Below are 13,767 nucleotides of genomic sequence, written 5' to 3'. Positions count from 1 at the left end.
ATTTTTTAAATAAAAATTATGATATTATTTATTTCTTTTAAAACTATAGACAATGTTTTGTCTTAATTTTATAAATATATTTGTGTCCTTCTTTTATAATATATGACATTGTTTATTTATTTAAAATTTAAATAATAATTAAAAAATATAATAATTTATAAATAAAACTAAACTAACAGGCATTGTACATTATTTATAACTAGTCTATATTATAAATGTGTAAAAGCTATTTTAGTAATTTGTTTGGGTATTAAATTAAAATATATGCTTATTACTTCAATAAGCTATTTCTAAAGAAGTCATCAAGAGTATTTTTTGTAAAAATGTTTCTTCATAAGCAAAAATAAAAAATGGGAAGTGGAGCCAAGCAAAGCCTAAAAAGCCATGAAACAAATTTATTTTTATTCTTACTTGTAATTCCAATCCTCTTCTTCCTAATCATAATGAATATTAATAAATCACAACTTTGTTTTTATGTATATGTTTCGTTGATTTGATAAAGTTCAAATCAGAGTTGTGTGTTGGAGTCACTTGAGTGGAATGGGATGGCTAAATTTACCACTAGTACTCATAGCATGTTATGTAATGTCTCAAAGACAATTTTATATTTAGCAACTTTATAGCATTTTCAATAGAGTACTATAAAAGTGGTGTATAATAATTTTTTAGTCTATTTTTATAAAATTATTGTAATATCCAAGTAGCTCAGTTACTTAATTATTTGCTATTTAGTTATGACATGTTCATTAATAGTGTTAATTTAAAATAATATTTTTAGTTGTGGTATTATTTTAATTAATTTTAGAAAAAATGAGATGATTTCATAGATTACCATTGAACTAGGTTATAAAAAAAAAATTGGTATTTGTCTGAAGTTTAGAAAATACTCTATTTAATTATTTAAGTTCCTTGAATTTAAAGATAGTTGTTAATATCTATTATAGATAAATTAAGGATAATTAAATTAAAATCTAGTTAATAGACTATATACATATATGTCGACTAAAATAGGTGTAGCACCCACATTATTTTGATATAATATAGCCAATAATCACATGATTGCATTGCATAACATATCATACAATATGTATAATTTGAGCATATGCATATTCTTATAAGTGTTTTCATGTATAAGTATAAAAGTTGTGTATGTGATGTCTATATGTATGCTCAATATTATTAACCTTGTGGCACTTGAAATTGTCTTTTATGGGTGTTTGATGTGCTCAAGATATAAGAAAGTATGAAAAATATGGACAAGGCATGGAATTAAGTGATGAAAGTGAGATATAGAAGGCAAAATAGGTTAAGTATTGAAAATAGTACAATGTCGATTACTAGTATTTCGGTGTAAAATTGAGTATTTATGGATTTACCAAATGTAATCGAGGTATGATTAAGGTCTCATTGATGATGTAAAAATGGTTTTAGAACCATTAGATCAATTCTTGATGGGAGGTATACATAATCAGTGGTATTGATGCAAAGTCAAAACGAGCTTAGCATAAGTGCGCTACGCTCGATCGGGTAAGCATAACTATTGGGTATGAAGTCATATAGACCTAAGGTTTGGTGTGAGTGTTTTACACATAAGGATAATAGGCCTAGCAGATGATTAAGTCGAAATTATTGAAGTGATAAGGTTTTCATAAGTCAAAAGGTGAAATGATGAGATGAAAGGTGTCAAATTTTGATACAATAAGGCTAAATCATTGAAAATAAGGAATTTTCATCAACCTTATCACTTTGCACGACCATTATTCTGAAAAACAGAGAGAAAAGAAAACCAAAAACCATTTCTTGGCTGGTTTGAAGAAATTCTAAGGAGATTCAAGTGAAAGCAAAGCCAAAGAAGTAGATTAAGCTTAGTTCTAACCTTTTTATGGTAAGCTCTTGTACTTGGAAGTTAAACTATGTTTTTGAATTTTTCTGAGAGCTTATATATGGTTTTTTTTTATCCTTTTTAAGATATTTCTTGGGGTTTCCAAGTGGTTTGAGGTTTAGAAAAGCTTGAAGAGATTGTTTTCGCCGAAAAGTTGCTCGGTAAGTGAAATTTTGTGTTTTATGAGGTTTTTGGGGTTCTTGGAGTACAAGATGATTTTTGGTTATTTGATTGAGTTTATAAGAGAGTATATATGTTTATAAATGTTTGAATATATGTGGAGACTCATTTAATTTGGGTGATGATCTAGGAGATAAGAATTTTATCAAAATCGGTATATAATAACTTTATGATGAATCATGTTGGTATTTGGGATATATGGTTATGACAGGTTATTTGATGTTGATTGTTGGTTGATTTTGATATTTGAGGATAGCTAAAATTAAGGGGAAACTCTGTCAAAATTTCTCTAAGTGTCTAAGATAAATCTAACGCTCGATCTAGGTGGTTTAAGGCATTTTAGGCATGATTTTGATATGATGTTTTATGGGTATTTTTAAATGAGAGTTCAATGTCTTACTGCCTTCATTATGATGAGAAATCCATGCCATTGTCAGGATAAGCACATCAATACCTAAGACACCACTTGTTATACGGTGAACTATATTTTGGACAAAAGGTAAGTAAAGTACTCAACTGCAACACAAGAATTATGTGTTATGTGAAAGTATGCATTATATGAATATTTTGTGAGTAAGTGGTATTAACATACAGTGATACTTCATCATAAATTTTTATGCATGGCATAATAGTGATATGGTAAATTATTATATGATATAAGACCATGCATGATATTATGATGATTAATTATATAATGCATTTGCAAGTTTTGTGCAACATAAAAGAAAGTTGTTATAAGAAGTTTAAGTTCAGTGCCACTGTTTTGAAAAGGCAAATGAAAGTGTTAATAAGTGTAAACGGAGGCCTATAGTAGGCTTATAGTGGCTGCCCAATAATTTGGGCTAGGTTTTAGTGAACCAATTATATTGTTTGCCATGTTTCCGTTTTTATTTCTCCTCCATATGAGTTATTGTTATATGTATTGACACCACAGTGTGTGGCCGCCTTAACTCTTGAGCCCGACGGGGCAACGATGGAATAAGGTTTTTAATGTGCCCTACTGTGGTGATGGCTAGCCGGAGGAGAACCCATGGGATTTTGTATTATATGTGTAACAAGCCCTGCAGGCATTGACCAATTCAAACAGTGTGCACAATATTAAGGTGCCCAAAATTTAAAAAGAAGTTGTGTATGTCCATTGATATTGGGTAATCATTAGCATTGCATGCATTACTTTGCTTACTGAGCTTTAGGCTCACAGTTGTCTTGTGTTGCAGGTAGAGAAAGAAATATGTGAATGATATGAGGAGAACTGAAGCATGGTCCTGACCCTGATTTGTACATATGAACACATCGACCTTTTTGTGGGTTATTTCAGTTATCAGTGTGATGTTTGTAATAAAGTGTGAAGTTATGTTTTGAAAATAAATTGGGTTATTTAATACTTATGTATAATATGTTTGAGACCCACTTTATGTTTAATGTAAATAATGTGAAATAAGTTTTCAAGTTTAAAAAAAAAAAAATGTCCAGACTTCCGCAAAAATAAATTATGATATAGTTTTAAAACGTAACACCTCAAATATGGTTTTAACTAAAATAAATGAAGGTGTTACAATAGGTATACATTGATTGTTTTTCTTATGTTCAAAGAAGTTGGTAGTATTTAGTATTTAAGTTAATTAATAGTGGAATATATATATGTATATTTTCTTTGATATTCAGAATTCAATTTGAATTGAGTTATTTGGAGCTAGTCTAAATAATTAGATGGTTGAGAGATTCTAGGTAGATTTGTTAAGATATTTAGAATTTTGAAATATGAATCAATGGTTTATATTATTTTGGTGAGAATGTGTAATGGGGAATCACGTGCATGTAGTAATAATAACAATAAGATAATTGTAAAAGAAGTTGTTGGCATAGATAACTATTGGTATTGAAAAAAAAAAATTATTTTACTATTATGAAGAGGAGATTTCGGCTGGCTTTATTGAAGTAAAACAAAATAGTTAATAGATATTTTTATGGTTTCAAAATTGAATAAAAGTGGTTAGTGTTTAAGTCTATATATATAGGCTTTATTAGAAGTGAGTCAAATATTAAGAAAGAGAAGTTGGAATATTAAATAAGGAGAAGAGAAAAGGGGGATAGTTAGTCGTAGACCTTTCCAATTTTCTTTGGAATCTCAAATTTAAGGTAAGGTTGTGTTACATTTTGATTTGTGGTTTAAATAATTTTCTTAGGAAGTTACTGATGAGATTTATTTATTTTAGAGCCCTAGCTTTGCGATCTCTCACGTACATTCGTAATCTTTGAGGTAAGGAAAATTAGATAGTTTAGTATTATGATATTATTTATGTTTGTATGACCTAACATTTCAGGTACAATAAAGGGGTAAGTGTGTCTGGACCTAAGGTGTCCAATGATGTATGACGGACTATGTCCGGTAGGCTCGGTTGCCAAAACTTTATGACGGACCTATGTTCGATGTATGACAGACTTTTGTTCGGGGCTTTATTGCCACCCCTGTATAAACACTTATCTTTTTATTATATCTGATCTGTTATTTTTAGTTATGATTATGATATATGACCTATATTTATGATTATGAGTTATGACCTATGATGTATAATCTATGATCTATGATCTATGACTTATGACTTAGAGTATGACCTATGATTTATAGATTATGATTTAGAATTATGTCTTAAGATATCATATGATCTAGATGTTTGTGTTTGAATGACTATGGTGAATATATGTTATGTTTGATTATGTGACTAACCCTTGTTTGTATTTTCTTTACTGGGCTTAGAAGCTCATTCCTTACGATGTTGTTATTTCAGGAAATTAAAGATAGAAAGGTTGGTGGCGAGTGAGACCTAAGAGCTTCGTGATGTATTCGTTGGGGACCATATAGTCGAGCAAGATCGAGCGGACCAAATTATTTACTTATTAAAAATTTTATTTTAAAGTTTGTTTTATTTAAATATTGCTCATTTTTTTGTTAAAGAAAAATATTTTATTTTATTTTTATAAAACCATATATCCATGTATTTATTTTTAAAGCTTTTATTAAATAAAAGAACAATATTTACGATTATGACCCAACACTGTCTTCTCTGTAATCTATGAGAAATTAGGGTGTTACAATTATACTCCAATAATAATTTAAAATATATGTCAAATTTAGCACAAAGTATAATATTGGTTAAATTTGGCCCATAATATATCTCATATTTTTTTAATCACTTATTTGCCAATTATTAATATAAAACAGTTAATTTTTATATATTTTCAATAAATATTAATAACTATATCAGTTTTTTTTAGCTAGTTTGTGTATTAGAATACAAATATAAAAGTAGGTGAAATATATAATTGAAACATATTTTAAGTGAAATTTGACATAAATGAGACAACATTGACTAGAGATAGTATTAGTGCATGATTATAATATATTTGATAGTACTATCATGCATGTAGGTAGTATCATTATTTTTTTAATACAACTTTGGGAACCATTCTTGATGGGCGGCGGGGCCGTGATGGGTGTAAACATTTATCACCATTTTATTAACAAAACAAAAGAAAAGTAATGAGTGGAGTCTTTCGTTACCGTTTTGGGTAGCCGTCAACGGTGGTCCAACTTTGTCATAGTCGCAGGTTATTTTCTAATTTTCCTCTTTTATTATTAATAATAATTAGCTTTATACTTTTCTCACCTAATATTTTCTTAAATTATGTATTCCACAATATTGTATTATGATAAATTAATTTTTAAATTTTATATTATATAAAATAATTTAAATAGACTCATAAATTTAATTTTAATAAAAAAATTTAAAAATAACACTACATGCATAATAATTATATTTTTATTATGAATTATTAGTTTTGAAAATTATTTGTGCTTTTAATTAAAAAAAACTTTGACTAAAATCAGATTTAAGGATTTATTTGAACCATTTTATAAAATACAAAGTTTAAAAAATAATTTATCAAAACATAAATTCCAAATAAATTATAAAACAAAACATATGATTCAAAAATATATAAACTCATTATTATTTTCTTATAAGAAAAACAATTAGCACTATGATAATTGTAAGAACTAACAATTATGTATTCCATTTTATCTAGAGCTCTATATATGGGGTTTGACTGGTTCGATAAAATTGGCACGAGTATGATATGTCACGAAAAATATAAATTTGTTAATATGATATAATATTGTTGACTGTATACTAAGTTTATGTCAAAATACCACATGATGAATTCGAAAGAGTACATTTAAAAATTCGAAATAAATTTGATAATTTAATATTAATAAAAATATCTATAATTTCGAGTATTTATAATTCGCAATTAGCCTGTTAACTAATAGAAAGATGGGGGATTCAAATTTACATACAGAAAATTATCATTAAACATAGGAGGATTCTATGAAAGGGCTTCAAAATGTGAATAAGTTTTTACTCGTAAATAATTTTCGGCACAATTTTTTTTACGATCGTGTATATTATAGTTATTCAGAATATCCTGCAAATTTTCAGAAAATTTCGAATAATTTACAGGGCTGAAAACTAGGTTCAAACATTCTATTTTCCATACGCATAAAAAAATTAGTCATGCGTGCAACAAACTGTTTTTAAACTAATTTTCGGCACTATAAATTATTCAGAATTTTCTGAAAATTTGCAATATGCTCTAAATAACTACAATATACACGGTCATAAAATTGCGCAAAAAATTATTAACGGGTTGAGAACATAAAAGAGCTCCTACCATTAAAAATTCCAAACATATAATTAGTGATTTAGGGAAGCTTTTGAGTTTATGATCGCAAAAATGTAACACGCAAGTATACGTGGTCTAATCAAGTAATATATGATAAGTTAAGTGTCGATCCCACGAAGACTGATATTAATCACCAACAATTAATCTCTAATTCTAATTGATTTGCTTAATAATTTCATATTACAATTAAAATACTTACTACTAAAAATTAGGAAACTACTAACACTTGAATAAATGCAGTAATAAGAGTTGATTTAATTTAATAGATGCAAAAGTTAGGGCTTTAGTTTCATCAACTTTCCACTTATGATTTCTACTCAATTCTCAAGATATCTTAATTCTGTTGTAGTAGCAGATTATAATTATATTATAGTCTTATTAGGATCTATAATTCTCTACAATATACTATGCCCTACATCTCTGTGGTAATCAATATATTGCAGGCTTTAAGCACATAATCCCTAAACTACACAACTCATAAAAGTACTTTCGTCTAATATGAAATTGTGATTATTTATCTATAGCATAATTATCCTTTTCTTTTCAGAGATTAGGTTAAAATCATATGGACATGTAAATGACGATCAAACATTCACAAGCATTAAGTGTACGATAAATAATCCACAGCAGAAGAAAGAAATTCAGAAAAATTTCATTAAGAAATCATAGTTTCAAGAAGAATCCACTAAAACCCTAATAAAAAGATTAGTTCAAAGCAGACATACTAACATCAATCAAATTAAATATAAACATAAACATGAGTAGAGAGATTACAGAAGAGAATAAGAATTTAAACTTTAGGTCTCAATGTTTTTTCTTCTGCCTCCAATGACTTGTTTCTCTCTAATTCTGCATAATCTTCAAATTAACTCTAAAAACGTTCTTTTAAACCAAAAACATAACAAAGACGAAATTCACGTGCAGCCACACGCGCCGCGACCCTTGCATTTGGGCGCCGCGGCGCGCATCCTCTATCCCGCGGACCCTCTCTGACTTCAGCAAGCGCCGCGGCGCGTCCCCCAGGCGCCGCGGCCCTTCAAAATTCCAGGATTTAGGCACTTTCTGTTTCTCCCTTGCGCCGCAGCTCTCCATTCAAGCGCCGCGGCCCCTAAAATTCTTCCAAAATCTCAATTCCAAACTGCAATTCCACCAATTCTCTCCGCGAATGAGTCTTCAGCTCCCTTCTTATCAACTTTTAGCACAAATTGCTCAATTTCAACTGATTTTTCAGTCATTTGCCAAACTTCACGATTTCCTCTCCTATTTCCTGAAAACATACCCAAACAAGCGTAATACCGCAACACACTCCACCAAAAATGACTCAAACTTATCCTAAACACATGTTAAAACTAAGCTAAAAACAGACTCATCAGTTTAGAAAGGAAACTATTTGTAAAGTAGTTATTCATGTTTTGTAGTATAAAATATTGTTGGACTATTATATGGTAGGAGCTTCAAAAAGAGCCTCACCGGTGGGACTCTTTTGTATTTCTGACCGTAAATAATTTTCGGCGAGATTTTTTTTTTAATATCGTGTATATTGTAGTTATTTAGAGCATCCTGCAAAATTTTCAGAAAATTCAGAATAATTTACAGTGTTGAAAACTAGGTTTAAATATGCTATTTTCCACGTTCATAAAAAAATTAGTCATGCGTGCAACAACTTGTTTTTAAACTAATTTTCGGTACTGTAAATTATTTAGAATTTTCTGAAAATTTACAGGATGCTCTAAATAACTACAATATACACTGTCATAAAAAAAAATCGCGTCAAAAACTGTTCACAGATTGAGAATACAAAAGAGTCCCACTGATAGAGCTCTTTTTGAAGCCCCTACAAAAAAAAAATTCCAATATTATTTTTTAAAATAAATTTTGAACATCTTTTACAAAATATTTAAAAAAAAAACATTCCTTCATGAGTGCATATGCGCTTTAACAAAACGCAAACGAACATTTTACAAAAAACTACTTGCACAAAGGTGAACTTTATAAAATAACTTTTAATTAAGATTAGGTAAATAAAGAATAGATAATTAATTAGTGTTAATTCATTAATTAGTTAAGGGGGGCACACACAATTTATTTCATTATTTTAAATTTAAGTTGACTTGTAGTCTTCCATTTCCATGCGTTTCATTTGCTCAAAGGAAGAAAGAAACACAGTAGAGCTAGCCAGACCCATATTTGTACGTAATCGTCTTCTTCTCCATTTTGCTCTTTCATTCAACTGCATACCAACCACCCTTTTGCCTCTGGTTCGTTCTTTCATCATCGGTTTTATATGAATACGTTTCTTATTTATCTACTTATCTTTCTGGGTTGATTTTGTTGATAACTTTTGCTATCTTCTTCCTTGAATTGGGTTACTTTTATTTTATTGTATTTTTTCTTTCGTTGATAGTGTAAGTCGTTCTGCTATTGTTTGTTTAAGCTCGTCTGTGAAATTTGGTTTCTGGGTTTTTTTAGTCTTCAAGGAATCTTTTGGTTTTGGGATTCTGTTCTTTTGAAAATTTACCGTCTTTATCGTACTTTAATGGCTTCCTTGATTTCAGTTTTCGTATTTGATCTTTCACTACTCTTCTGTTTTTTTTTTGTTTTTTTTACACCCTCGAAAACCAAATCTGGGTACTTCAAATTTTTTGTAGTGATGAAATTTCAGAGACCTCTTTTGAGTGTTCCATTTTTTTTTGGTGTTTTTAGTTCAAGTTAATAAAAAGCTCGTTAACTGCGAAAACTTGTCTGTGTGCCAGTTTTATGTTCTTATATTAAGTTACAAAGTCAAAGGCTTTCACAAAGCATAAACTCTGCTACTGTTGGGGGTCTTAGGCAACTGATTTTATGATTTAAGTTCTGGTAAATTTAGTTCCTAAATACTTTGTTTGCCATTTCTTACATCTTTGCTGTTGCTTATTGTGAATCATCTAAAATTTTTGTTTCCCATTTCTGAGATCTCTGCTAGCTTTGCCCTTTCTTAATTAAATTAGCCTAATTAGGCGTTATGGCTAGCAAATGTTGAAATTCCATGTATGCCCTTTTTTTTTGTTAATTTCATTTTTAATTATCAGAAAGTCATACTTTTTCCATTTTCATCCAACTCATAGCATTTCCATCAGTTGATTCTGATGAAGACTAGTTTCCAATTGCTCTGCAATGGTCTTTTTGGTTTCATTATGAACAATGTAGCAAATAGAACTTGTTTGATTTCCTTTGTTATTTTTCATTGAATGCAAGTCCCAAGTTTTCATACCCTTAAAATAACTCATTGACCATAGTTAATTGTGTTTCTTGAATTGAATAGAGGGAACAATGTCTGAGAAAGCTGAGAATCTCTTGAATAGCGTTGCGGAGACACTTGCAGAAAGAGGTTCAAAACATAAATCTGTATCATTTTTTACTGAAGAAACTTCAGAGACAGTCTCTGCTAAGTTTAATCGATTGTTTGGTCGCCAGAAGCCTGTTCATCATATTTTGGGTGGTGGAAAATGTAAGAATATCATTCTTTTTTAAATTCTATGCTGACAATTAATCTTATTCTTCCTAACCTTAATATATTTCCTTTAATTCATGTAGCTGCTGATGTGTTGTTGTGGAGGAACAAAAAGATATCAGCGAGTGTTTTAACTGGTGCAACCATTATCTGGGTGATCTTTGAATGGCTTAACTATAACTTCCTAACTATTCTATCCATGCTTCTGGTTCTTGGCATGATTTTTCAGTTCATTTGGTCAAATGCATCAGGCTTATTGAGCAGGTGCACATAAGCTTCTATTTCTATACTTATTTTCTTGGTTCTGTAATGGTAAAGCTGAATTTTGTGTTTGTTGCTATTATTGTCCCCGGAATTAGGTCCTCTTCTAAAGTTCCCCGCGTTAAACTGCCAAAGGAGTTATTTGTGAATGTTGCTGTCTCAGTTGGTAATGAGGTCAATCGAGCATTGGAGTTCCTTCAGGATGTCTCATGTGGAGGGAATTTGAAACAGATGATTGTGGTATGTTTAAACTATCAATCTTATTTGAATATTGGTTTATCATGGAACATTGGATATCGTACGAAGAATGTCGTGATTGCAATTTCTTCAGGGAATATATGAAAATGGATTGGGAAGACTATTTGTATTCGTTACATCTTTCACACCAGCAAGCTCTTAATTATATTGTCTCATGGTGATTTAAGTATTTTTTAAAATTCTCTCAGGTTGTATTAGGCTTGTGGGTTGCTGCTATGCTAGGAAGCTGGTGCAATTTTCTCACTGTGCTATATATTGGTGAGAGTTCTTACTTGTGTGCTATTGGCAAATATTATATGAAGACCATTTTACAGCTGAAGATTTAGGATTTGGGAATTGAATGAAATAAGTTATAATGGAATGCAATGATAATAAACAAAAAAAGTTCAGAATGACTGGCAGAGGACAAGGATTCTTAAGTCTTTTATGGGATATTGATGCTCATTCTACTTATAAATTGTAGTCCATAAGCTATTCAGTGAAGGATGATATATTTCTCCTTATTTTAGTTTAGATTTTTGTCCTTTTTTATTTTTGTACGGTATTATTTTCACGCACAAAATACAATTAGAGTCATCCTGCAAATTTCATGAGGTTTAGAATCATTATAAATTAATCATACTCAGCTATTTCTCTGTTTTGTTCCTATGTTAGTTTGGTTTGATAAGGCCACCTTCCAAGGGATTGACCAAGACTTTATATTTCCCAAAGATTAGCAGTGTCTAATTTCATATTTGAGTTTTATTAATGGATTCTGATGATTTATGGGTTATGAAAAAAGAAAACTGAAATATCATGTTTACATGTTCTTTTTGCGAAAACACAATGTAGACAAACTTAAGGGCATTTCTCTTGTATCTCATGCATCTTGATTGATTTTTTTTCTTTCTGTAATTCGCCACTAATACTTGTGTTTGTTTCAAAAGGTTTTGTTGTGCTCCACACATTTCCAGTTCTGTATGAGAAGTACGACGATCAGATTGACAACTTCGTTTACCAGGTCTTAGAGCAGTTTCAGAATAACTACCGAAAGCTGGATGCTGGTGTTCTCAGCAAGATCCCAAGAGGAAGCTTTAAGATAAAGAAGGATGAATAGATATGTCTAGTTACATAAATAAACCTTAGTTACTTGGCCATTTCTTCTCTTAAAGGGTTGATTTATAATACTTTATAGGAGAAACCAGTAAAAAAAAAAATCCCCTTCCCATTCCCTGTTTAAAAAATGGTCTAATTGATGTATTTTTAAGCTAAATCATTATTTATAATATAGAACATCTTGTTGTTAAGTTTTGTCTCTTGTTCAGTGAAAAACTCTTTGGGTTTACATATATTCTTGTAAATTTGGTATTCAAAATCAAATAGCATGAACCCCAACAACAGGTGGGAGAAAAATGGAATAAAAATAGTTAAATAGCATTTTTGTGAAAATCACATTGGTATTGTAAATAAGATTGGAGTACTCATTTGCTAGAGTAAATCTTAGATTGTTATTTTAAGATTAGGTTTGGTATAGCAATGATAGAGTATGGATCGTTGGCATTGTTGTTTGAAGATTAGGTTTGTCTTGTGTTGTTAGAGTATAGGAGTGTGGGCCAATTTCGTGAATGAGTGAAATAATATCCTATGAGACTATTTTAAGTCCTAATCGTTATGCTTCTTCAAATTCAGGTTGAAAATATTGATGTGGATGGAAATAGTATAGGAAATATTTTTCATGAAAGTTCACAGATATCACAAATCTTTTTAAAAACTAGCAACACAAAATTCATTATAATATATATACATTTATTTAAATAATATTTTTAAATTTAAAATAACCGGTATGATTGAATTTTGTAAAAAAATAATATTTATGGCATAAATACTTAGGACAATTCTTCTATAGAAATTTCACTTTAAGCTCTACCGATAGGACTCTCAGTGTTTCTCAACTCGTGAACAGTTTTTTGGTGCGATTTTTTTTTATGACTGTGTATATTGTAGCTATTTAGAACATCTTGCAAATTTTCAGAAAATTCTGAATAGTTTACATTACCGAAAATTAGGTTCAAATATGTTGTATTCCACGCGCATAAAAAAAAGTAGTCATGCGTGCAACTATATGTTTGAACTTAGTTTTCGGTACTGTAAACTATTCAGAATTTTCTGAAAATTTGCATGATGCTCTAAATAGCTACAATATACACGGTCATAAAAAAAATTGCGCTGAAAACTGTTCACGGGTCGAGAACACTGAGAGCCCCACCGATAGGGCTTAAAGTGAAGCCCCTATAGGAGAATTCTCCTAAATACTTAATGCTTTATACTTGAAGCAATTTTATAATTATTATTTATTTTTTTTACGGGAAAAATACTCAAACAAGAGGCATCTAAGCCTTTCTACTCTTTCTCTAAGAACTAGTTTTGTTTGCCTATAAAATAATCATCTTTCATCTTCATTTGTTTGAAGAATATGTTTGAGAATTAGACTCTCTCTTTCTCTAAGAGATTTTCCATTGAGACACTTGTTGACTGTTTTTTTAATAAGTGAAGAGTTGTTTTGTGTGTAAAATTTTAAGTGAAATCTTTTACTACTAGAAATATATAGGTTTCTACTTCATTTTTTTACACAAACAATAATTAAAAACCAAAGTAAAAACTTCTAAATGAATTTTTACTTCGCTTGTGGGAATGTTGTTAAAAAAAAAAAATAGACTACTACTCGTTTTCATAAAAGACGAAGTAAAAAGAGCAATAAGATGAAGGCTGTGTTTGGTTGGTACATCGAAGAGGGGAGATTTCCACTTTGTTTTTTATGAAGAATAGAAGTGGAAAAGTGCACGTACCAAATATGACCCTTAGTTATTTTGAGACCCTTTTACTTCGGTTTATATATAAAAACCGAAGTGGTCTACTCCAATTTGGTTTTTATATATGAACCAAAGTGAAATGGTTTTCAAACCCCTTTCCCCTT

At 30.0% G+C, this 13,767-nt stretch overlaps 1 protein-coding gene and 1 long non-coding RNA gene across 3 annotated transcripts; both read left to right on the top strand.

Annotated features, from left to right (window-relative positions):
• The first annotated feature begins 1,588 nt into the window (after nt 1-1,588).
• Nucleotides 1,589-3,503, top strand: LOC133817245 (uncharacterized). Its single transcript, XR_009885521.1, has 4 exons — nt 1,589-1,885; nt 1,969-2,043; nt 2,500-2,561; nt 3,280-3,503. It is a non-coding gene; the product is annotated as an uncharacterized LOC133817245 (long non-coding RNA).
• Nucleotides 3,504-8,854: 5,351 nt separating this feature from the next.
• LOC133817244 (reticulon-like protein B8) lies at nt 8,855-12,138 on the top strand. Of its 2 annotated transcripts, none has more exons than XM_062249704.1 (6): nt 8,855-8,994; nt 10,107-10,292; nt 10,379-10,559; nt 10,655-10,796; nt 11,003-11,072; nt 11,741-12,138. In XM_062249704.1, exons 2-6 carry the CDS (start codon nt 10,115-10,117, stop codon nt 11,908-11,910), a joined length of 741 nt encoding a protein of 246 aa, XP_062105688.1. In that variant the 5' UTR covers nt 8,855-8,994; nt 10,107-10,114; the 3' UTR covers nt 11,911-12,138. The 2 variants fall into 2 exon arrangements, with proteins under 2 accessions (XP_062105688.1, XP_062105687.1); XM_062249703.1 differs by having other exon boundaries at nt 8,906-9,063.
• The last annotated feature ends 1,629 nt before the right edge of the window (nt 12,139-13,767 follow it).

Source organism: Humulus lupulus, chromosome 2 (genome assembly GCF_963169125.1).
Source record: "Humulus lupulus chromosome 2, drHumLupu1.1, whole genome shotgun sequence".
NCBI lineage: Eukaryota > Viridiplantae > Streptophyta > Magnoliopsida > Rosales > Cannabaceae > Humulus > Humulus lupulus.
Note: the sequence above shows the minus strand (reverse complement) of the source record. Positions and strands in the feature narration are given on the sequence as shown.

What these genes read in the sequence shown, in the direction of transcription:
- LOC133817244 (XM_062249704.1), top strand. Translation starts at nt 10,115, where the DNA reads ATGTCTGAGAAAGCTGAGAATCTCTTGAATAGCGTTGCGGAGACACTT. An exon ending in TATTTTGGGTGGTGGAAAAT is followed by an intron (nt 10,293 to 10,378) that starts GTAAGAATATCA and finishes TAATTCATGTAG; the next exon opens with CTGCTGATGTGTTGTTGTGG. An exon ending in ATTTGAAACAGATGATTGTG is followed by an intron (nt 10,797 to 11,002) that starts GTATGTTTAAAC and finishes AAATTCTCTCAG; the next exon opens with GTTGTATTAGGCTTGTGGGT.